This window comes from Stegodyphus dumicola, chromosome 1 (genome assembly GCF_044657685.1).
Source record: "Stegodyphus dumicola isolate Sdum_Otavi_A_Nest chromosome 1, ASM4465768v1".
In the NCBI taxonomy this organism is placed as follows: Eukaryota; Metazoa; Arthropoda; class Arachnida; order Araneae; family Eresidae; genus Stegodyphus; species Stegodyphus dumicola.
In genome coordinates, this window is record NC_140768.1 from 20035948 (window position 1) to 20063202 (window position 27255).

At 31.7% G+C, this 27255-nt stretch overlaps 1 protein-coding gene across 1 annotated transcript in view; it reads right to left on the reverse strand.

Annotated features, from left to right (window-relative positions):
* Positions 1–26895, reverse strand: part of LOC146999054 (transport and Golgi organization 2 homolog) — a 50909-nt gene extending 24014 nt beyond the window's left edge. The window contains exons 1-5 of the mRNA XM_085813401.1: positions 26835–26895; positions 26509–26650; positions 8237–8362; positions 675–789; positions 528–598 (exon numbers count right to left, since the gene is read on the reverse strand). Coding sequence (XP_085669527.1) covers positions 528–598; positions 675–789; positions 8237–8362; positions 26509–26650 — 454 coding nt within the window. The 5' untranslated portion in view covers positions 26835–26895. The remainder of the gene's footprint in view (positions 1–527; positions 599–674; positions 790–8236; positions 8363–26508; positions 26651–26834) is intronic.
* Positions 26896–27255: the final 360 nt, after the last annotated feature.

Sequence of the window (27255 nt, forward strand, 5' to 3'; positions counted from 1 at the left end):
TTAATTATGTGGTTTCAAAATAAAAAATAAAGGAAATAAAAACATCAATAACTATCTATTTACACTTAATAATAATATGTTATATTTCCTTCTATTCACGCAGACAATAATTAAAAAAAATAAATGAGTTTTAAATACGAAGAATAATTAATTTAGATATTTTTTTCTCGTTTCCGATTGGAAATATTAGCTGGTAAAGAATTAAACGGCTAAAAATAAAAGAAAAAATAATAGAAACAAAAGCAGTTAATGAACTTGCAGTCAATAAGTGTTGAATAAAAAGCTCATTAATACATTTTTGACACTTCACAAGTTCACAAAGTTGAGTTCTCTCAGTCTAATAGGTGTTTTCAGGCAATCTTTCAAAACTTCCTAACATAAGCTACATTCAATACATTAATTTCATTTCTCATAAAAGAAATCTGGTTAACTGAATACAGTGCTAGCAGACAGAACAATCTTAAGTAATCAAGTTAATAACAGAAATCTTTTATAAATTATATATATATATGCACAATCATAGATACCTGGTCCGATAGTAACAGGTGGTTGTGACAATGCATTGGTAAAATATGCTATTTGTGGAGTTTTGAAACAACTATAAAAATAAATAGCAAATCAAAATTTTGTCAAATGACTTATACAAATAATAAAAAGTTTCTTTTTTAATTTACCTAAGATCCATTAAGACTAATAAAAATCCATTATAGTTTTCTTTCTCCAAACTTATATCATGTAAGTAACTAAAGCATTCTTTCTGACCAACTACATAATCAACAGCTAAAAAACCTACAAAGTAAATTTCAAATTAAATTACAGATTTCATTTTAACAAAAACAATTGTTTATAAGGACAAAAGCATACCATTATAATAAAATAAATGTACTTTAAAATATTTAAGTATTCTACTTTAATAAGTTCTTAAAAATGAAATAATAATAATAAAAAGGTTAATATCCTATGCTGCCATGTGACTGCAAAATATACATTTTAAATAAATTACAAAACAGTTCATGTTAAGAAATATGGAAGTCTGTAACAGCATATTTTTGAAAGTGTAGCAATTTAATTCATCACAGATACCTTTAGCTATCCCCCCATAGAAAAAAAAAAAAAAAAAAAAAAAAAAGAAACTGCTATGCAAATCTATGCTATGATAACTAAATTCTGCTTCATCCAACAACACTTTATTGAAATGGTGATGAAAACTGTCTAAAAGTCACTATGCTAACCAAATCCTGCTTCTTCAAACATCACTTAATTGAAATGGTGATGACAAACTAAATCTAAAAATCACTAATCTCTAACTTTTTCAAGCCAGTTTTTTTAGTGTCTTATTATTTAGAAGAAAACGCTTATTTTATTATAAAAGACAAGTAACCTCATTATTTTAAATCTAGAAACAATGAATTATGAAATAAAACTATACAGGAGAATACTTTAAATATCTTCATTCATCAAAGGATTATAAAAAGCAAAATGTTTTACCTTGAAGTTATTAAACTACTAACAATGAAACAGTGAAAATTATAATAAATAATTTTAAAAAATCCTCTAGTACAACATGGAATGAAGTTAAGCATTTAATGCTAATTTATCCCTTGAGAAAACCTTGATATTGTAAAGAAACAGAATTTCAGTTTTTGGAAAATGTAAGCTCAGTTTTTAAAGTAACAGTTTTAGGCCTCATCAAATTTTTGCTGGTGTTCAAGGTTTGAAAGCTCAAGTGAAGAAAATTTAAATATATGGGTGGAAAAAGACAAGAACAATGAAGGCCATTTGATTTTACCAGGCAAAGACATTCTTGAAGAAATAACTAAAAAGAAGCCAGTAAAAGAGTCCAAAAAGAAAAATGAAGGTGAATATTAAACAGAAAGGATGGTCACTATGAAATGCATGAGCTTATAGATTGTATGGGTCCAGAACTTAAAAAAGAATCTGGCACGGGTATGGGTGAGTCTAGGCTACTCGAATACAGAAAACCACACAATGATAAAGCCTTCAAGACTTACCTCACATAACTGTTTCGTGATCATAATGGTTAAATGTATCCAATTTTTTTCATAAATGATTAATTTTGAACTAATAATTAATTGCAACAACACTTAAATATGCATAAACCGAGTTAATCATTTACCAATTTTTAAGAACGGTAAAACAAATGCGGTTGCAGAAAACCTTTGCTTAACATGAATTTGGTATGTTATATAAGATAGCACAACTGAGAAACTATACTACCTCGTGCTTTCAGTTCAAAATTATCCTACATACCATTAAAATCATATTATCCTGATGCTAGTGCAATTTAGAAGAAACTAAGATGAGCAACATTTTGAAATAAATCATATTAAATAGTTTTTTTGCACAGTAACTTGATAAATTTTACACCGTACATGTTATTACTTCCTTTAATATCCATCACACAATGTATTGCTTTGTTATTATATAACTTTTATTAAATGCAATGTGCATCAAAATGACTTTATTTTGCTGGAAGAAGAACATAAAACTATGCACTGATTTCAATTAGCTGTAATTACATCTATCTTTTAGAACTAAATTTGTGTTAAAATCATATTTTTATTTAGTAGGTACATTTTTAAAACACAATCTTCAGCAGTTAAATTTTATCCATAATTTCAAATTGTCAACCTAGAAGGAGCAAAATTTACGCAACCCGCAATTTCCACAGAGCTGCATTTTTCCAATCTATTTAACTGTTCAACCCGCTCCTTTCCCATTCGTGGTTTCATTTCGGCTTTTCTGTGATATTTAATTATTTATTTAAGTCTGGGTTAACAGATGGCATTAATTGTCCATATTTCTGCAAAATACACAAGCATGTTTTGAAAAATTTTGCGAGCTCTTTTCAAAGATAAAAGACACATGTAGTTCAACTCTCAATCCCATGAGACTACCTGCTTAATATTTTGCTAGTTATATATACCCCCAAATCTCGTCAAGAACCTTGTAGACAGTGTACTGTTTGTTGCCTCAAGCCTTCATTTGAGGTTTATGATACTAAACTTCATTCCTAATAAATGTTTTGTAAGTATTTTGCATATTTTCATCAGTATATAAATTTTACCTTTGTATTTCATAAAATAAACCATAATTTAACCAAGATTAATTTCCAAAATTTTGTTTTTATATGATTATTCCTCAATTTGAAGGTTGTCGAAAAAATTTATTTATTTATGGTCTAACTCTATATCGAAAAAAGAAAACTCTTATAGAAGAAAATTTCATATATTTTAACTCTAAAATATATTCAGATTTGAAATATGCAATTAAAAATACACAGTTTTTGAACCAATTTTAATAAAAAAATTATGCAGAGGGTTATCTCTCATTGCCATACCAAATAAATCCAAATTCCAAATAACTCTCGTCATGTTTATGAAAAGTATTTTTTCCTCTGAACAGCTAAATATTTAGTTAATCACACAAATATCACTAAAATATTAGCTAAATATTTAGTTAATATCACAAAGAAATATTAATATCATAATCATACAAAGGTTACGAGCTATTAGCACTGCCTAAATGAAGGGTATCTTTATGTTCCTTTAAGATCCAATCCAGTTTGATTGAATCCAATTTGAAGCCAGCTTTACATTATGAACATTGGGTACTGTGTTACAGAGACTATTAATGCCTATCACATAGGAAGGATTTCAAACTCTTATGCATCTATTGGACTAACAGACAGATAATGAATTAACTATACATATAATTTCTTATGAGTTAATGATGATTGGTTGCAAAACATTTGATGATAAATATAAAATGAAAGGATGGTGAGAATCAACAGGGGCTTGATAATCGATAATTTCATAAACCATTACTCTTGAGAGAAAAAGTGAAAGATGTTAATTTAGAAGACAAACAACAAAAATCAGAGTTATATTTGCAAATTTTCACAGGACTAGTTTCAATGGTTTTACTGAACCAACATCCTCAGCTGCCAAAGTGCAAATGAAAGAGACAAAATAAAAATAGCTGGACAGGAGGTAAGCTACTGGCAACATCTATTGATGAAACAATAAAACTAACACATAATTTCCTTCAAGGCTGAAGGTAAAGATGGATTGGAATTAAGAGTCGTTAACTAGAACAGAAAGTTATTTTTTTTATGTGAATGCCTCTAGAAGATCTAATTCACCAATGGAAGATGTTTTTTGAATAATTCAGGCTGCAGAAAAATGGAAAGTGTGATTTTTGGACCAACAATGCTGGCCAACAGAGGACTTCTGCGTTTCCTTTTTCCAGACACATATCTCATGTCCCTTAATGTGAAATTTTAAGGCTCTCTTAGTTTGACCAAGTTAATTAAACCACACTGACAAGGAATCATGTAAATACCCCAGGAATTCCTATCCGGAATGGGGTCCTTAAGTATGGAACTTGAGAATTTATTAATAGGAGAATAAATGACATTAAAGTTTAATTTCTGTAAAATGCATGCAATTTTATAGCTAACTTATGGAAAGAAAGGAGTGACAAGAGAATTTTTAAAATCTCCTCAAACAAGAGTGTGTCTTTTGGTGTGTTGAGATGAGACTCTTTTGTTGTTTGACTTCTAAATTAATATTTGTTCGGCATGTTATTTTACCTTAATTATGTGATACATGATTTCCATGTCTAATTTCCAAACCATGAGATTTTCAGTTATAGTGTAGTATATGACGTTAATTTAAATTTTTGTTTTTTAACTCTTTGAAAATCTACAAGGACACAAGGGCAGACTTCAACAAGCACTTGTGGCCCACAGACTGCCAGATCGAGATATGCTGGAATTCGGAATCTCGCTCTATATCAGAATGTGTGACAGTTCTTATAACACAAGTCAAACATTTAGCACAAGGGCTCCCAACAGTCATTATGGACCCTCTAGGGGTCAAAGATGACCAACGGGTTGACTGGGGGTCCACAGCCAAATGTGCATAGACAATTCATTGGCAAAATAAATATTCCATTGATTACAAAAAATAATTAATATTGTAAAATTGATAATTAATTGCTTCCAGATATGAAGCTATACCATGTAGTAAAGAAGAAATCATATAAAATATATATATAAGGGATAAAAAATGCAAAAATTATTTATTTTTTAATTCAATAATACTCTCATCTAAATAATTATATTTTATGTAAAAAATGCTGCATTAAAAATAAAACACAAGAATACAAAACTTCTTCACCAGTTGTCCTCAGAAGGTATATAGTAAATCCTTGCCGAATGTGAGGATTATGTCATTAACACATTTCATGTATGGCATAATCGTGTTCCGTGTGCAAGTTAAATTTTCTATGGAAAAAAAATTGTGTTAAACCCTAATTCAGATTAAGAAAATATGCATAATGTTTGCATTTAAAAGAAAAAAATAAAACATATGTTTATTGAAAGGACTTTTTGGGGGGGTGGGGGCGGGGAGTGATTAAAGCATCTCTCAAAGTTTCATGGTAACAGAAAGTTATCTAATGCTCAAATGTCCTCTTGCTTTTTCATTTATGCAGATGATGATTGCAAAATTGGAAAATTCCTGTTTTCTTTTCTTTTTTTTTTTAAACAATTAATCTAACTTTTTCTAAGTCTGAGAGGCACTTTATCTTCTTTATTATCACTGCTTTCATTTTTGGCTTGTTTATGAGATCATCAAATTCTTCATCTTAAAATTCCTTCACTGCTAACTGCATTTGAAATTCATATGTTTCTTGGCTTTACTTTCAATCGATGAAAATCCTTTAAAATTGTTCATAACTTCTTGCAAGAGCTCATACAAGCAAGCATTCAGTGTTGATGAAGGAATGCTAATTTGCATGAACTTGGTAAAATGAACTTGGTAGACTTCATTCATTAATGAATGAAGTCTACCAAGTTCTAGTTAAATAGAAACAATTAAGATTATGCATATAAGTGAAATTGCTTTCCACAAATCCACATTCAGCAAAGGTTTACTGTAATATGTATAAAGTTGCTTGAAAAATTTAAAATATTTTAATGCTGGCTTCCAAGACATTGAAAATTTGGATGTGCCAGCATGTCTAGAACTGCTAACTGCATTATATTTGATCTTGAAATTATGATGTATAAAGACCTGATTACATTGAAGGAAGATATCCTATTCAAAACATATGTGTATGCTAATTTTTGGAATTCAGTCATCCAGAAGAAATATCCCAAAATATAAGTTATTACCAAAGAGCATTACTGGCGTTCCCCTCTTCTTCCCTAGTAGAAATCAATAATTTACTACAGAAGACAAGAAACAGGTTGAATATTTTTTGAACAAAGAGATTTAAGAATTAAGTCAAGTAGTTTTATGCTGAATATTAAAAGAATTGTATCAACATGTCAAGTACAGCCATCACAATGATTAAAATTGAACTTTTGCTCAATTACAATTTTCAATTTCGTTTCTGAAAACCTGTTCTAATTTGTAAATTAAAAACATTAATAACGTAAAAAGTAATTACATATAAAGTTAATAAACCATTTTTATCAAAACGTTTCTTCATATTCTTAATCTAATTGTTATCTCCAAGTTATTACATGCAGTTATTTGTATCACAATGACACTGTAAGCTGTATACTACAGAGAAAAATGTAAGGTGGTCGATGAAGAAAAACATTCCTTTAAAAGGCAGTGGTGAGAAAAACAAAAACAAAAACAAAAAAAAAAAAAAAAAAAAAAAAAAAAAAAATGGGATTCCTTGATTCAAGGCTCAGTAACACATTACATACTGAGTGGATCATTGAATATTTCAGATTGAATGTCCGTTTATTTCAGATTGATTAAAATTGAACTTTTGCTCAATTACAATTTTCAATTTTGTTTCTGAAAACCTGTTCTAATTTGTAAATTAAAAACATTAATAATGTAAAAAGTAATTAAATATAAAGTTAATAAACCATTTTTATCAAAACGTTTCTTCATATTCTTAATCTAATTGTTATCTCAAAGTTATTACATGCAGTTATTTGTATCACAATGACACTGTATGCTGTTTACTACAGAGAAAAATGTAAGGTGGTCGATGAAGAAAAACATTCCCTGAAAGACAGTGGTGGAAAAAAAAAAAAAAAAAAAAAAAAAAAAAACCCACAATATTTTGGGATTTCTTGATTCAAGGCTCAGTAACACATTACATAGTGAGTGGATAATTGAATATTTCAGATTGATTGTCTGCTGTATGTCATAAATTGATATAAAAACTCAACCTTACAATTATTTATTGAGTAACCGGTTATTCAATAAATTTCATAAACATACAATATATATAACAGCACTGAATTAAATCAAGGAAAAGATATAGGAAGAGAATAAAACAGAGTTATAATACAGTGCAGCACAGTATGCATCTGTCAGTGGCAGAGGCTTTGGGCACCTTATAGGTAACAGTCAACTTTTGCCTAGTTTTATCCCAATTTTCAAGGAGAATCTGAGAGATGGATCCAAGGATCCTCCCATCCCTTACCACCAAACTCTAGAGGACTTTCATTTGCCATGTATTTTAAATGCCTCCATACTGCAAAGAAACTACACACTTACAAACATTCAGTCTTCTAGAACATAGGCCCTAAGATAAGATAGCAAACATTGCTAGCCATTCATACTGTGCAAAAATTTCATTCAATAAGAAACAAAAATAACAAAGGCATCCCATAAACATTTATTAAAATAAAGAGACGCACTCTTCACCAGTTGTCACTCTCAGCCCATGTGGCTTCAGCAGAAATGTTTCAGAAATTTAGAGACACACAAGTGAATGCCATGATCATCAATGAAGTCCTAATGCCAGTTCAGATTTAGAGACTAATTTACAAGATGACTCATTTTACTTTTTATAACTTTAGTTTTAAATATTCATTTACTTTGACATTTTACTAAGAAATACATTCAATAAACTGAAATATGAAGAATGTTACTAAATTTTAGATAGTCTAAACTACTGGGGAAAAAATATTGTACTTTCACACATTCACTTGCAATGCACATTTCCTTAGTTTCAATTACATAAGCATTTGTTTTCTCTAATAACTAAAAACTTACAGCAGGATTCATAATTGATTATTATGGTATTAAGGAATACAATAGCAGGATTCATAATTGACTATTATGGTATTAAAGAATACAATAGTTATGATGAAATAAACAGATTAATACACTGTAATTTTCTCTCCTTTGATATTTCAAGAAATGAGAATTCAGAACAAATATTTTGATTTTACCTTTGCCTTTCTTATCAGGGAGTATTTCATTATCAGGCTGCACGATATTCAATAATGCACCAATCTTTCCATTTTTCTTCATAGCAAGCCATGTACCACCTTCTTTTCCAGGTTTTACATCCATACCTATAATACATCAAGGGAAAAATTCTAAAAAACTTCGTTTCATGCATCATTTGTTTAAAATAAGCAAAAGGAAACAGAATCACAAAGATATAGATAAGGGAACGGAGGAATAATGCAAAAATAAATATAAACATCAAACATATTCAGAAATGCATTTATATGCATATATAAATTTGTGCGAGTATACACACATACACTGACTACCAATAAGTATTTGGACACCTGTGATAGAAAAGAAAAACTAACTTTATTCAAAATCAATAGTTGGTAGAGCCTCCACGAGAGGTAATTACAGCGTAGACCCTCAGGGGCATACTTTACACAAGTCTTTGTATGACAGCTAGTGGTATTTTCTTCCACTCTGCTTGGAGAAGACAGAGAAGTTCCTTCACCGATTTTCTACGGGTAGTGCACCCCTGAATTCGGCGATGCAACTCGTTCCAGAGGTTCTCGATAGGGTTCAGGTATGGACTCTGGGCAGACCAGTCCATTCGATGAACTCCATTGGCACCATACCAAGCCTTGGTTAACGTCGAAACATGACAACTGGCATTGTCGTCCTGAAAGTAACAGGGGTCCAACCCGTAAAACTGCCACAACGTAGGAAGCACATTGTCATCCAAAATAGTGCAGTAGGCATCGGAGTTGAGCTTACCATGAATAGGGACCAAGGGTCCTAGCCCATACCAGGAGAAACACCTCCAGACCATAATTCCACCTCCGCCGAACTTGACTGTTGGCACAATGCATTCGGGCAGGAGACGTTCTCCAGCTAGATGCCAGACCCAGACCCTGCCATCTGAACGGTAAAGGGTGAACCTTGATTCGTCACTCCAAAGAACCCGTTTCTACTGATCTACGGTCCAATTTTGATGTGCTTTGCACCACATTAAACGAGCAGCGCGGTCGGACTTTGTGATCAAAGGCTTATGGGCAGCAGCACGACCATGAAAACCAAGCAGATGTGCTTCTTTACAGATGGTATTCATTGAAACAATACTCCCGGATGCCTGTTGAAACTTCTCGCAGATGGGGGCCATCGGTTGGGTGCGGTTCTTCCGAATTTCTCTGGACAGCACTCGTCAGTCTCTATCTCCCACTTTCGTTGGTCTGCCGACTCGGGGCACATTTCGACAATCACCGTTCACCTTTCACTTCTTAATCACGTAGGCCACTGTCGATTTTGAGTACTTCAGATCGCTAGATATGTCCCTTAAGGATCGGCCGCATTTGTGATACCCGATAATTATACCTTTCTCGAAATCAGAGAGGAGAGCCGATGCTGTTTCCTACACGATATATACCGGCGTAGTCCGTGACGTACCTTAGGATCGCAGATATCGTCATTTGCATAGGTGTCCAAATACTTATTGGTAGTCAGTGTATACATGTACACTGCGAAAAAAAAAATGGGACAGTTCTATATCTCCCGTTCTACTGGGCCGATTGACAAAATTCAAATTGCGTTTTTATGACTCGGAAGCGCAACTTAGGATATATATTAGATTTATATATGGCACTATTCTAACATAGGTATTTTGACACAAAATCCGACTTTTTCTGAAATAACATACCAATTTTTTTACATATTTCGGTTCTATGACTCAAATTATGTCTAAATATTAAATTTTGTAAAACTTGGTGAGAAATTTATGGATAGATTCAAAATTTTATATGGGTGCTTTTTTTCGGTTTGCACCAAGATTAGTTCACTTTTTAATATATGGCAACCTATTTTCCTTTTCCTTTTTACATTGTGCGTGAGAGGAAAAAAAGTTACAACGTTCTTTCTTTCAAATAATGTTCTTTATGTTGTATTTTTATGTTATTATTTTAAATATATATTTTTTGAAATTTTAATTGTTTAAGTTACATGGTTTCTTTCCAATAACTGTTTTCAAAATTTTTATTTACCCATTCAAACTGCATAGTTTAAATAAAAGGTGCATCATTTATTTTTGGTACAACTCCGATATACGCCCTAATTTCACCAAATGTGGCGATATGTCTTCTGCGCTGGTTTTAGGCGCGATTGCGTGTTGCATGGCAACCCTGTCGACGTTGAAAAATTTTTTGCTGGAGCTCGTTGGTTTGCGTCATGCTCTGTGTCTGAGAAGATAGGGGGAAAAGATAAAATGTTGGAAGTTGTTTCATTGAAGTTTGGCAAAAGGAAATATCGTGGTCATCCTGTTGAGGGACAGTGGGTATTTGAAGGTGTGGAAAGAGGGTCTGGTAGATTATTTTCAGTGGCTGTGCATGATAGAAATAGGGATTTGTGATTTTACTTATTTGTAAACCATAGTATGAATTTTCTGGATAGTGTGTCTGGCTGTCATATAAATACGTGATTACGTGGCGGTATGAAATTGGTATTTCTGCTGTTCGAAAAAGCATTAATTCATGGTAAGTGCATTTTATTTTATCCTTGTTCTTATTTTGTAGAATGTTATGTTCATTGTTTTTTTAGTAGGAATTTCTGTCATTATTGTTGTTTTTTAAAATTATTTAAAATTTATTTTAGTTTATTTTGTTGATTAGTGCGTAGTGTCTAGATTGTGCAATTGGTAGATGTTTTTTAAAGTTGAAACAGAATGCTGTGTACATGGTATTCTTTGCAATTTATTGTTGTTATGTTAATTTATTAAAGCGAGGTGTGTGTAGCTTGTAGATTCGTTTGTTGCCTAGATTTTGCAATTTGTAGCTGTTTTTTGAAGTTAAAACATATCGCTGTGTACATGGTATTCTTTGAAATTTATTGTTGTTATGTTAATTTATTAAAGCGAGGTGTGTGTAGTTCGTAGATTCGTTCGTTGCCTAGATTGTGCCATTCGTAGATGTTTTTTGAAGTTAAAACATATCGCTGTGCACATGAATTCTAGTCAAATGTTTTGGGTTAGAAACTTTACGTTTTTGCTATCTAAATTTTTTGTTTTTCTTTCGGATTTGTAGCTTAAATTGTGTGTTCAAAACATGGTTTTTGCATGTGCAAAAACGGCATTTTTGGAGACATTTTAGGTATAAGGTTCGAAATGTAGACAAAAAATTTAGATAATAATATGGCAGCGTGGAGTTGGCGACTTGAGGACGCATATCAGAGTAGTTCCTTATTTTTTTTTTCAAAAAATTTTCTTTATAATTTTTTTGGGTCATACGAGGGCAATCCCCAAAAAAAGGTCTCCTATATTTTTAGATATACAAAGAACTGTTTATTTTCTATAATTGCTACATCACTTTAAAGATTGAAGAATGCTTTATTTTTCAACATAATCGCCATTTCGGTCGATGCATTTTTGTAGGCGCTGTGGCAGTTTTATAATTCCCATGTCATACCAGCTTGCTGCCATGCCCTTCAGGAAGCGTTGAACCTTCTTCTGGAAACTTCAGGAACTAAAATGCAGAGAGCATCCAGAGTGATCCTCCGATCTTTACGCATGAGTTCCTCAACTTTCGCGACTGTCTCGTCGGCAATTGATGGCCTCCCGCTCCTTTCTTCGTCATGAATTTCAGTACGACCGGCTGTAAACTCTCTACACTACTTGTGAACGTTTTTGACATCCATGCATGACTGTCCATACACTTCCGTCAATAGGCGGTGAATTTCACCCGGTTTAACGCCTTTTGCGTTCAAAAATCGAATAACTGAGCGCATTTCGCACTTGGCGGTAACGTTTATCGGGAGCTCCACTTCGAATGGCTGCCAAGCCAAGACTGAGCATCCGAGCGAAGCGCCTGCGTGCTTATGTGGTAGCGGAGAAGGCACCACTCACAATAGTGTTGCCAACAACCGTATTAAAAATTTCTCTACGTCCCGAAAAAATAGGAGACCTTTTTTTTTTGGGATTGCCCTTGTAATTATTATTTTAGGTAATTTTTAAATTTTTAGACTATTTTTATTTTTTATTTGTTTGTGTTGATTCTTTTCAGATAATTATTTAAAAATTTTCCATTTATTCATTCGAAATGAGCATTTTAAATATATTTATTAATATAAATTTTCTAGAATTTTATTTTATTTATTTGAATTGCGTTTCTTTCGAAAGAATACTTTGTGACTCAGACTACGATGCGTTTGAAAACTGCATATATTAAAAGAGAAAATACCATAAAGCACAGTTAACACACCTTTCAATGTCCTTTTCAGAAAAGATATATAAATAAGAGAGATATATATCCGACATTTTAATTTAGAATGACTTGCATACACACAACTTTAAACAGTTTGATCAGTGTGCCCATTGTTTTACACAATTTTATCATCCTATATTTAATTTCTTAAAATGTTATTCATATTTTAGTCAAATATTTTATTTTTGAAATTGCAAGAATTAAATATCATAAAATTAAAAAAATACTAAATTTTATGCAAAATTTTTTTTTTCTTCTTAATGGCTTGCTCTTTTTTTTTTTCAGGCACTCTGCAAATATATTAAAAAGCATCCAACTTTTCAAAACATCTTGGTATTTCTAACATTAATTTGAAATAAATTTATCACCTTCCATTTCAAAAGGCCCCACATTTGGCCGAGTGGTGAATACTGTAGTTCGCTCCGGGGTTCGGATCCCGGAGAACGGGCTGGTTGCATGGGCGTTTTCATGGTTTTCTCATGTGTAACGTGTATACAAGCTGGTTTTGCTTAGAAAGTTCTTCACGAATGCATCCCTCCTTTAAAGTAGATAGCCCGACTTTGTCGTAACTTAATAATCTTAATCAATCCATTTCATCAGTATTTAGTCAGAGCCTTTATCAGTCTTTACAGGCTAAGCATTTTGAAGGCATCAGATGAAAGGAAAGACTGGTTTCATCAGGAAAACGTCTTTAGCTGATATCTATATATGTCACAGGATAACCTTTAAATAATTCAACTGAGAAATCCTGTGATGTGCGATGTTCTGTTTATGACACAATATTATGTTCTACGAAGTAATTTAAATTTAAACAACCATATAGTTGAAAACCAGTTGCTCTTCACTTTAATCTGCAATGATATCATATTTGTCTTTTTCGTTAGCACAAAATTAGTTGCTGCTATTTGGTGGTGTACATGTCCAAGTGTTTTCTCTTTAACACACGACTTCCCTGAAGTGGATTCCCCTTTAAATTTTTGTTTCTCCCTAATTTCCTTCTACATTTGTTTTCAGCGCTGACACAAGAAAATTAAGATTTTTAGATAGTTACACTTCCATAAAGTTTGCATTCTTGTCAATTTTTTAAAAAATATCAGTAGCATTAAATGAGTTTCAGCTGAAGACAGCTTCTAGACATTTTAACTATAAGTAAAGTTTAAAGCAATGTTCAAAGGATAAATATTTGAATTAAAAGGTTTTTGTTAAATGAAAAAAAAAAAAAAATAAACCTCTCCAGCAGCACTAACCTATATCACCGTGTGACCCGATTCTTATATCGGGTGCAAAAAATCTTGATCATATTACTTAGAGTTTTTAAGCCTAAAAATTCTATATCAAAGAAGATGCTTTTTATATAATCTACAACACGAGAGAAAATTACTACTTAAAACATTCTTTCTAAGAGGATTAATGCAAAAATTTATGTTTATATATATGTTTTTTTTTTTTTTTTTTTTTTTTTTTTTAAAGCTAGGACATGAATCAAAGTGTCAACGTCTTGTTTGCTTGTGAAAATAGACACAACCTTGTGAAAATAGACATCAAACAAACTTTTGTCAGTTTCAGACAATTCAATTTAAATGAAGTGAAGTAAAAAAAGAGGAAAAAAGAAGGAAATTTTAAAAAAGCTAAAAATTTCAATAATATCATCTGTAATTTAAAAAACAGTTTTTCATATAGTATTAATAAATATTTATTACGCATCATAAATTTAGAAAGGTTAAAAAATTCATATAATTAATTCTGTCTAAAAATTTATTTGAAATTTAAGGTTAAATATAGCAGTGGCAATTCACTATAAAAAAATACATAACCCACATTTGCTGTTATTATCGCTCAGAAAAAGATGCCAAATTTCAAACCGCACAAATATGTAAATTCGTGTATATCTTAGAAAATTTTGAATAAAAATTTTTTGCAGGTATGCTTAAAAGTACACCTACTTTAAGATGATGATAAAAATTTTGGTAAAAGTATAGTTTAGGGTACCCCTTGGCAAAATTTGGCGGTACATAGATACCGATTTTGTGCAATTCTTTGACTAGTTATTTTGGCTTTGCGAAGCGGCTACACAAAGCCAAAATTACAAGACAAACAATTGCACAAACTCAGTATCTATGTAACACATCGACTTATTTTCACTTAAAAAAAAAATTCCTGAATTGCACAAAAATGGCATTGCGCACTCCTTTCACTTTATCCATGTACACGTCAACCTATTTTCACTTAAAAAAAAAAAATTCCAGAATTGCACAAACTTGCATTGCGCAGTCCCTTTACGTTGTCCATGTACACATCGATATATTTTCACTTAAAAAGTCTAAGAAGCACCAAATTCTACAATATAGGCAAACAAAAAATACATAATCTCAATAAAATAAATTTTAAACCAAACAATAAAATAACATAAAAAAGGAAAAACATGTTATACATTTAAGCACTACCAAAAGCAAATATTCACTTGCCATGATTTTCGAGTTCGCTTCGTACACCCAGAGCCACTTAAAAATCAAAATATCAATCATATTCAAATTACTTTATTCAAACCAGGTACTCTTTCTGATCTAACACTTCGCATAGTGACCATCTGAACCTTTCTTCCTACAAACCCATTCAAATCCATCTAAACGGTTTTTACGTTCGACTAAACGCATATACTTCCTACATATAGGACAGTTATAATGGCTACTAAGTAAACCTTCATTTACACACCAGTCAATTAAAGCTCTTTTCCCCTTTCGCTCCAAATCATACACAAACATCAAATTAATCTCACTATATTCGGCCATTCTACCGTCTAAAGAATCAAACCAACACACACCACAAAAACGCTTACAAAACATTCCATGATTGAAAATTTCCCAGAATCATGCACCCGATTACATCCCGATAGGGTTTCCATAACATTCAACTACTCAGGGTAACATAAATTAAACAACAACTTGGCGATAAATCAAACAACAACTTCGCCATAATACAAGGGGTACCCTTAAAGTCTACTCTACTCAAAATTTTATAGGTTATAATTCAAAAATTTATAAAAAATATTTTAAAATACAAATTTTAAAATTAAATCATAAAAAATGGGTGAATTTTATTTGGAATGAACCTAAATTTCGAAATGTGTATGGAAGAATAAAAAAAGTTTAATAAAAATGAGATATTAATAAATATATACCAAATTCGGTTAATCTTTGGAATATGGTAACAGGTAGTTTGGAGACATTTTGGTAAGGCGATAAAGGTTGCTGGCTAGGACTTTAGCAGTGTACATGGATATAGTCAAGAGTGTGCGCAATGACATTTTTATGCAATTCTGGGATGTTTTTTTAAGTGAAAATAGATCGACGTGTACATGGATGATACCGTGTATGTGCAATTCGTAAAAACGCGGCAAGCAGTGGGCGATTCTGCACTTTGTCTCAATTTCCCACCTAGTCTTCATCATGATTAAGCACTTTTATTCCATAAAAGTTCTAGCATAAGTGTAATTCGGCTAGCAGATTGTTGGAAATGTTGAGTTAAAAAAAAAAAAAAAAAAAAAAAAAAGCCTTTACTTCGTGAAAACAAAATGGCATCCAAACAAAAACTAGCAGGTTGCTGTAGCAGGGTTGGTCGCCAAATTTTCGCCGAGTTACCATAATCCAAAGATTAACCCCAAATTCAATTAATATTGAGGAGCTAAAATTTTGAGAGCTAATTTTTTAAAAACTACTCATGCGAATTTTACAAAACTTGGTAGTCTGGCATAATTTGAGTAATAAAATCAAAATATGGAAAAAATGGCATCTTATTTAAAAAAACGTTCGATTTTGTATATAAATACCTATGTTAGAATGATGCTATATATAAATCTAATATATACCGTAAGTCACGCTTTCGAGACATGAAGAACGCAATTTGAATTTCATCAATCGGCACAGTAGAACGGGACATATACAACTGTCCCATTTTTTTTCGCAGTGTACATATATATAATACAGGACGTCTATAATTAAAAAGTCCTATTTCAAGCTGCCTACAAATGAAACCAATGGTCAGGAAATTGTGAAATTTTATGGTGGACATAACAAAGGGATAAAAATTTCTTTCAGGAAAAAAAAAAAAAAAAAAAAAAAAGATTAGTTACAAATAGCGTCACTAAAGGCCATTATATTAATAAATTACACATTTAGCCACATCTTTAATATAGTTTTATAATTTTACAAATTTTGTTACAAAAAACATGGTCCACATGACGGCTATCATTTTTTGCTACCATTTGAAATCACAAAATGGCATGTTCCACGTTTGACCAAAGTGTGCGCTGGGAAATGTTCAGTACGTAGTGTCAAATACTGACTTTTAGATCAGGTAAAGTTCTTGGATTGTCACGATTTACTACATGTTTCAAATATCATCAAATATAAAAATTGCATGGATTCAGGTCTGGGGATCAGGGAGGCCTTATACTACAAAAATACTGGCTAATGACACGTTGTTCTGTAAAATGACATTTAAGAACATTTGTAACATACTGTGCAATGTATGGAGGAACTCCACGTTGCATAAAGATTATGTGTGCAAGTCATTGACGTGCTTACAGGGACAGAATACTTTCGCTCTCTAATAGCGATGCATATCGCTGCCCGATGATCGAGCATGTCACTGGGCCTGCAGAACTTAACTTCTCGAAGAAGTATGGGCTGAGAATAAATGACGTAGAAAATCCACACCATACTGTCACTTTTGTGAATACAAAACAAAACCTTTAAGACAGGGCATGGATTTTCCGATTCCCAAATTCGGCAGTTGTGAGTATTTATTGCACCATCCAAATGAAAATGTGCTTTGTCTGTCCAGAGGATATTCAAAAGCCATTCTGAATGAACCTCAAAGCAAGCAAGAAACTGAAGTGAGAGCCAGAGTCGAGTGTCAAAATGACATGGAAGCAACCGCTGCATTAGTCAAGTTTATAAGGGTAATATCGGAGGATATTCCACAAGATTTTACAGACAGAATGTGATCTATCCAGCACCTTTGTTACATGCCAGACACTTGTGCTATACTGAAATTTTCAAGCTGTGTCCTCTATGGCCTGAAGTGCAACCTCTTGTACTGCTTCTGCAGAAGCAGGTTTTCTTCCTCACCCAGGACAAACAGAAAACAATCCTCTTTTTTCAAATTTCGTTATCATTTTCCTAAGGTTATTAACAATCATTAGAGTCCCCTTCAAGGTGTGAAATTTCAGTAGAGCAACTATTGTGAAATTACTGTTTTGCTAAAACAATTTCACTAACAAAGCCCGATTTGAGGCGGAACTGAGCTAAATCACACTGTCACCTGAATGGTGCTCAAGGCTATTGCCAACAGTAGGTGTATTCTGGTGCTCATTGCCATGAGGAATTTTGTGGGCTTGGGCTGACTACATCAGACAAGTGAGCACAGGCAACAACAACAAAAATCTTAATATTCAGCAGCTTTTGCTCAGGCATGTGGCTCGGTGCAGAATTGTGGCCCTTGATGAAGGTAGATGAATGTTTATAGTAATTCTCACTGGAATTTCTACAATGGGAAATTAAAAATAAGAAAAGTAGGAAAAAATATTAACTCTGTGTGCTAGCAAGAAAAAGTTTTTCAAAGAAATTCCGGCTGATCTTTAGAATATGGTAACTGGTAGTTTGGCGACATTTTGGAGGCGATAAATGTTACTGCATGGGACTTTGGTAATAATGTGAGCAGTACTCAGTTCCGATTACGCATTATTTTGTGTGAGGGAAATGAGAGATCATGGGATATGTCATGTGATATTAATGGACGAATTACGGTTCTTTAATCGGAAAAGGGGGGAAATCGGGAAACAATCTGGAAATTTTGTATTTGGCTTTATTCTGTGTTGTGTGAAACAGTGTTCGTTAATTTTTGGATTCCATGGCCCTAACTAAAGTGAATCCAAAATGGGTATTTAGTGGAATTAAAAGGGGTAGTAATAAGTGTTTCTTTAAGGGGACAGTACACCTTTAACAATCCGAAAATGTTCAAAATTTGACCAATGTTTCTCATTTTTTTAAAAAACAACTATTCCAGTTATATGCATAAAACTTTCAGAGTATGTAGATACATTATTTATAATAAAATAAAAAAATAATTAATGAAGAAAATTTAATATTTAGATACTTAAAAATTATCTTAAATAAAATTATGTTTTCATTTTTCGAAAATTCAACTTTTCACTGCGCGCCAGATATTTAATTTTATATTTATTTTTTAGTAAGAAATTTAATGCTAAATTAAAGAAAAGATTTAGTTTCTAATTTTGTTCTATTATATATTTATTATTTTAAAATTTTTATTCTTAAATATTACAATATATATATAAAAATTAATTTTGCATAATTTTTGCTTTTAAGATGGTCATAAAAGTGTTAATTTACAATGTATATCAATGTCAGTAGAACACAAGGGTAATCATAATTGTTGTTAAGTGTTTACAAATTTGCAAAAGAGTTACTTAAATAGTTTTGGAAATATCCTGCGCGCAAGTTGTAAAAACAGCGTTTTGAGATAAATGCAATTAAAGTATAAATTTATGAATAAAGTAATCTATTTTGAACTTTCATAAAAAAATACATTTTATACATGTAACTATGACTATTTGCCAGTGTATTAATAAATTTTGGAATGAAACATCAAAAAATGACAAAAATATGACTTCTTATGTATACTTACGTGGCACAAATATCTTCGAAAAAAAGCTAAATTCTTTAAAAAAATACAAAATTTGCAAATTCACTTAAATAAAAGAAGAAAATTTAAGTGATAGTTAAAAGTTGATCATAGTCTATATAATAGAGATCTATATAACACAAGTATTATAGAATATTTTAATTTATTAAAGAAAATATAAAGCAGCTTTAAAATTTTCCAGCTTCATATAGAATGCCCTCTATTTCTTTCTGAGTTTCAAATTTTACAGAGTTTGCCATGCGTTTTGCTCTGCGACTTTCTAAACTCATAGCTGAACTACTAATTTCTGCATCAAAAATTCGACTTTTATCAGCTTTTTTTGCTGATTCAATTGCATACTGTCCTACACGAAAGCCCATTCTTTTTATACATTCAAGTCGACCTATTCTCCCATCATTGAATGATATAATTGCTTCATATGCAGCAAGCTGTGCGATAAGTTTACTCGATCCGCTTGTTTTGGGGCATAGTTTCCACACAAGGGAATTAAATGATTCATTGGAGTTTTGTGTTTTTGCCCCAAGGCAACGTTTCAAAAGTTTGGGATCTGAAAGATCTTTAAATATAGGTTTTATACAGTCCATCACTGCAGCTGGCATGCTGTTCTTGTGTTGGAATCCTTTCTCAGAACCAGCAGCTTTTGCTCTTTGGAACGCACACCATGAATTCTCACTTTGTGGACAAAATTCGTGAAGAGGTTCATCATCGGTAGAACGTTTATGATAGAATATAGCCCACACAGCTTTACGCATATCCATGCATGATCCCTTGTTGCTCCTAATAGCATTACCATAGTACGTTGTGATTTGATCTATAACTTTATCTGTTAATCGACCTTTTCCACTTAGTGGCTTATGATCAGCCAACTGTTTTCCTCTCATATTGATTTTTAATTGTCGCAACCTATTACCCATTCGTTTCTGTACATGACCAACACATTCGATTTTTTTCAACACAATATCACTTCCATAGTTATGATTTTTCTGCAATTCAGAAAATGTTTTCGTATCACCATCCCCAATATAGCTGACATATTGGACACTGTGCTTTGAACGATTGAATATTTTACATATTCCATCAACTTCCATCTTACCTGCAGATCCTTCGTGATTTTTTATACATTTTTGTTCATGATTTGCTTTCCATAAAAGATATTGTGCTCCATACTTTGGCCCTTTCCAAGATTCACAACCTTTACAGTATGATGAAAGTACCTCAATGTCTAAAATTTTACCAGTTTCTGCACCAATTACACTCACAAATCCCACGCGTGATGAATGGCCGCGCGTTTTCCATGATCCATCCCCACTAACTGTGAGGTCTGAGCAGCCAGTTGCTTCAATTTCTTGTTTCACAGCATACGACATAGACATTTCAGCAATTTTTGAAGTTGTCGACAGCATTTTTCTTAATTTTCTACAATATGCAGATTTTTGGATAGGTGGTGGTAAGTCCATTACACCACAAAATGTGCGCATACCTGCAAGACCTTGACTAATACATCTCATTCCATACATAAATCTTTCATTAATTTCTGGAATGTTTTTCTTGTCACCCATCATAGACGAAGAATAAAAAGAAGTCAGTTCACCACAAGTATCGCAAAGCAGAAAAAATTTTGAAGATAATCCATTAGTGTTGTTTTCGCACACTTGTACATCTGATCCACATTGTTTACAACACAGATACTTGGAAATATTACTGAATAAAATTTCTATATCCAAAATTCTATATCCTTTAAATTTAGAATCAACAATTACGTTTTCAAAACAACTAGAATTAAGTTTTCTTGCTGAAGCACTCACAAAAATGCTTTGCTTGTCTGGTGTTGTGAAACGATTACCATGAAACTTTCGCTTCTTCTGACGCTTGCCAGAAGAACGTTTAGGAGTTTCACAATCCATATTCATAACTAAATTAATAAAGTACTTGTAAAGAGTATTTAAAGCGTACTATTTAGTTAATATAATCAGTAAATACACACAATAAACCACGGTAAAATCTTATAAACAAGGCAACAAACTTCAAACGAAATCACAGTTCTTAAACTTAGCTCTCATTTTCTACTACAACGTGATAAGCAAGCGATAACGTATCAAAACAAAATTAAAGTAGAAGTAACGTTTCATCTCGTCTTCTTCCACTGGCATATTTTTATTTAAAAATAGCAATGGCTGGCTTTCAGCACACGAAATCCAAACTGAGGCCCTTTAAAACTATAAACAAACACTACAGCAGCTGCCACGATCATTGCGGGTGTAAGAAAAACAGCTGCTTCGATATTTACATTATTTTCAATATCTCGCAAACTAATGAACGTATGAAAAAAACAATTGCGTCAAATTACTCAGAAATGATTGGGCTATAAAAATATCAGAAAATTAAAAAATCGAATTTTTGAAAATTTTAAAGGTGTACTGTCCCCTTAAGGTTGTGCGAGATAGAAGTAAAGATGTTTTATTAAGTTATCTATTTTACTGGTACCTTGGTGTGAACTATAAGTATGATTTTAAAGATCCTGAAACAGAAATAAGAAAAGTTTATCAGACACGTAATCAAGATTGTGAAGAAGAATTGGTAAGTTAGTATTTTTAATTACTTGAGGATATTATTTTTATGCATTGTTCTAAATGTAAGGTGGAAGTAAAGTAATTTGCGTAAACGTGCATGGAAATAATTTAAATATTTGACACTGAGTATTTGTAACCATTTGTAATGTTTACGGTATGAATTAGTTAGACACGTTTGTAATATAATAGATAATGTAGAGGTAAAAGTTTTTGGATATTTTATTTATTTTATACGGGGAAATGTTCATATTTGGAAAGGGTATATACTTTTTCGCGATCAGGTAATTTCATATATGCTCTTTTTACCGGGTTTAAAGATTCAGAAAATTGTTATGCATTTTCGTGAAATGTTTCTAATTTATGAGAAAAAAGCAGTGTACATGGATATAGTGAAGAGTGTGCGCAATGCCATTTTTGTGTAATTCTGGGATTTTTTTAAGTAAAAATAAGTCTGCGTGTACATGGTTTATGTGTATGTGTTATTTTGAAAAACGCGTAAGGAGTATGGTATTGTGAACTTTTCCCAATTTTGCAGAGAATATTTGTCATGATTTAGCAGTTTTGTTAGATAAAATTTCTAGCATAAGTGTAATTCGACTAGTAGATTGTTGGAAGAAGTGTTCAGTAGATAAAAAGAAAAGAAACATGTCTTTACTTCGTGAAGACACAATGGCGGTGGGAAAAAAAAAATAGAGGGTTGCTGTAGGAGAGCTGGTCGCCAAATTTTCGCCAAAAAAACGCCAATTTACCATAATGTAAAGATCAACCCGTGCATGCAAATAATTTAAATATCTGACACTAAGTATTTGTAATGGTTGCGGTATGAATTCGTTGGTGACGTGTATAATGTAATAGATGATTTAGAGGTAAAGGTTTTTGGATATTTTATTTATTTTATATGTGGAAATGTTCATTACTTTTTCGCGATCAGGTAATTTCATATATATTCTTCTTACCGGGTTTAAAGATTGAGAAAAATGTCATGTATTTTCGTGAAATTTTTCTAATATATGAGAAAAAAGCAGTGTACATGGATATAGTGAAGAGTGTGCGCAATGCCATTTTTGTGCAATTCTGGGATGTTTTTTTAAGTAAAAATAAGTCGGCGTGTACATGGTTTAGTGATATTTTAATTAAATGATAGTTATTTTGTGAATTTTATGTTTGTAGGAATTTGGTACACGTTTAAGTTGAAGTAAACGTGCATGGAAATAATTTAAATATTTGATACTAAGTATTTGTAATGCTTGCGGTATGAATTCGTTGGTGACGTGTATAATATAATAGATGATTTAGAGGTAAAAGTTTTTGGATATTTTATTTATTTTATATGTCGAAATGTTCAAATTTGGAAAGGGTATATACTTTTTCGCGATCAGGTAATTTCATATATGTTCTTTTTACCGGGTTTAAAGATTCAGAAAATTGTCATGTATTTTCGTGAAATTTTTCTAATATATGAGAAAAAAGCAGTGTACATGGATATAGTGAAGAGTGTGCGCAATGCCATTTTTGTGCAATCCTGGGATGTTTTTTTAAGTAAAAATAAGTCGGCGTGTACATGGTTTAGTGATATTTTAATTAAATGATAGTTATTTTGTGAATTTTATGTTTGCAGGAATTTGGTATACGTTTAAGTTGAAGTAAACGTGCATGGAAACAATTTACATATTTGACACTAAGTATTACTAATGCTTGCGGTATGAATTCGTTGGTGACGTGTATAATATAATAGATGATTTAGAGGTAAAAGTTTTTGGATATTTTATTTATTTTATATGTCGAAATGTTCAAATTTGGAAAGGGTATATACTTTTTCGCGATCAGGTAATTTCATATATGTTCTTTTTACCGGGTTTAAAGATTCAGAAAATTGTCATGTATTTTCGTGAAATTTTTCTAATTTATGAGAAAAAAGCAGTGTACATGGATATAGTGAAGAGTGTGCACAATGCCATTTTTGTGTAATTCTGGGATTTTTTTAAGTAAAAATAAGTCTGCGTGTACATGGTTTATGTGTATGTGTTATTTTGAAAAACGCGTAAGGAGTATGGTATTGTGAACTTTTCCCAATTTTGCAGAGAATATTTGTCATGATTTAGCAGTTTTGTTAGATAAAATTTCTAGCATAAGTGTAATTCGACTAGTAGATTGTTGGAAGAAGTGTTCAGTAGATAAAAAGAAAAGAAACATGTCTTTACTTCGTGAAGACACAATGGCGGTGGGAAAAAAAAAATAGAGGGTTGCTGTAGGAGAGCTGGTCGCCAAATTTTCGCCAAAAAAACGCCAATTTACCATAATGTAAAGATCAACCCGTGCATGCAAATAATTTAAATATCTGACACTAAGTATTTGTAATGGTTGCGGTATGAATTCGTTGGTGACGTGTATAATGTAATAGATGATTTAGAGGTAAAGGTTTTTGGATATTTTATTTATTTTATATGTGGAAATGTTCATTACTTTTTCGCGATCAGGTAATTTCATATATGTTCTTCTTACCGGGTTTAAAGATTGAGAAAAATGTCATGTATTTTCGTGAAATTTTTCTAATATATGAGAAAAAAGCAGTGTACATGGATATAGTGAAGAGTGTGCGCAATGCCATTTTTGTGCAATTCTGGGATGTTTTTTTAAGTAAAAATAAGTCGGCGTGTACATGGTTTAGTGATATTTTAATTAAATGATAGTTATTTTGTGAATTTTATGTTTGTAGGAATTTGGTACACGTTTAAGTTGAAGTAAACGTGCATGGAAATAATTTAAATATTTGATACTAAGTATTTGTAATGCTTGCGGTATGAATTCGTTGGTGACGTGTATAATGTAATAGATGATTTAGAGGTAAAAGTTTTTGGATATTTTATTTATTTTATATAAGGAAATGTTCATATTTGGAAAGGGTAAATACTTTTTCGCGATCAGGTAATTTCATATATGTTCTTTTTACCGGGTTTAAAGATTGAGAAAATTGTCATGTATTTTCGTGAAATTTTTCTAATATATGAGAAAAAAGCAGTGTACATGGATATAGTGAAGAGTGTGCGCAATGCCATTTTTGTGCAATCCTGGGATGTTTTTTTAAGTAAAAATAAGTCGGCGTGTACATGGTTTAGTGATATTTTAATTAAATGATAGTTATTTTGTGAATTTTATGTTTGTAGGAATTTGGTACACGTTTAAGTTGAAGTAAACGTGCATGGAAATAATTTAAATATTTGATACTAAGTATTTGTAATGCTTGCGGTATGAATTCGTTGGTGACGTGTATAATGTAATAGATGATTTAGAGGTAAAAGTTTTTGGATATTTTATTTATTTTATATAAGGAAATGTTCATATTTGGAAAGGGTAAATACTTTTTCGCGATCAGGTAATTTCATATATGTTCTTTTTACCGGGTTTAAAGATTGAGAAAATTGTCATGTATTTTCGTGAAATTTTTCTAATATATGAGAAAAAAGCAGTGTACATGGATATAGTGAAGAGTGTGCGCAATGCCATTTTTGTGCAATTCTGGGATGTTTTTTTAAGTAAAAATAAGTCGGCGTGTACATGGTTTAGTGATATTTTAATTAAATGATAGTTATTTTGTGAATTTTATGTTTGTAGGAATTTGGTACACGTTTAAGTTGAAGTAAACGTGCATGGAAATAATTTAAATATTTGATACTAAGTATTTGTAATGCTTGCGGTATGAATTCGTTGGTGACGTGTATAATGTAATAGATGATTTAGAGGTAAAAGTTTTTGGATATTTTATTTATTTTATATAAGGAAATGTTCATATTTGGAAAGGGTAAATACTTTTTCGCGATCAGGTAATTTCATATATGTTCTTTTTACCGGGTTTAAAGATTGAGAAAATTGTCATGTATTTTCGTGAAATTTTCTAATTTATGAGAAAAAAACAGTGTACATGGATATAGTGAAGAGTGTGCGCAATGCCATTTTTGTGCAATTCTGGGATTTTTTTTAAGTAAAAATAAGTCGGCGGGTACATGGTTTATGTGTATGTGTTATTTTGAAAAACGAGTAAGGAGTATGGTATTGTGCACTTTTTCCAATTTTGCAGTGAATATTTGTCATGATTAAGCAGTTTTGTTAGATAAAATTTCTAGCATAAGTGTAATTCGGCTAGTAGATTGTTGGAAGAAGTGTTCAGTAGATAAAAAGAAAAGAAACATGTCTTTACTTCATGAAGACAAAATGGCGGCGGGAAAAAAAAATAGAGGGTTGCTGTAGGAGAATTGGTCGCCAAATTTTCGCCAAAAAAACGCCAAGTTACCATAATGTAAAGATCAACCAAATAGTCTTTATACTTTAAACATCAATTAAACGACCTAAAAAAATTCTCTGTATTACACATTTTAGATTAAATTACATTTAGTATTATCAAATTCTCATTTCATTTTCAAACATTCTTCTACTTCAGTTTTAATTACAGAATAAAATAAAAAAAACATTGTGATGCATATAATATAGAAAACAGATTAAAGTTCATTAGATTATAGTTTCATTATAACTTATCATAGAGAATAATCTTCATATTTATCAGATAAAGTATAGTCAGCAAGTTTTAGAAAAATTAATAAACTCTCATCTCCTATTTGGTTAAGTTTTAAAATTACAAATATTAAGAATTAACATTAAACAAACTATCTTACTTGATGTGTAAGCAATTTTGAGTGATACAATTAACGCGTATTTTATCCCTATACATACCACCTATGACATCTGGATATGCAGTCCAAAATTCAGCAAGTTTTGTAGGGCGATTGTATGTTTCATCTCGCACATTAACCAATATTAAATAAAATTCATCATCTTTAGCATCAGGGTTAATGGAAAAGAGCAGCAAACACATCTGCAAAACAATATTTCGAATAAAGAAGTGATTTCGACAAAAATGTAAGATTCAATGTAACTTCAAGATTCAATAAAATCTTGTGTAATGATAAAACATAACATCATGTATAATATTCAATAAGTAGTATATTAGTAATATCAAAACCCAAACTATTAACACATGAAAAAAATCGACACTTCACATTTCCTTTTTGATGAAACGTAAGCACACATCAAACTCATCTCGTGGAGACAGGATAGCAGATGCAGGGGGTGTGACCAATGTCACGTGATGAGCGATAAACACATCAAACTGCAATCTGGTCTGCTTTTAAATCAGGTTCAAGATCGGTTGCCATTTCGAAATCAAATAATGCAAGAAATAACCGCACACATCTCAAGGTTTCTAAAATATCCTAAAAATTTACTGACAAACGATTTTGTTATTGTAGATGGCGTTTGACACTGATTGGCGATCACCGAGGCAAGCGGTAGCACGATCGCTGCTCTCCGTAAAAAAGTGCAAAAATTTCCTTTCCTCTTGGTGATTATCAATTAAATTTCTTTGAAAAATGTTTTTTTTTTTTTTTTTTTTTTTTTTTTTTTCTACAACACCTATATCAT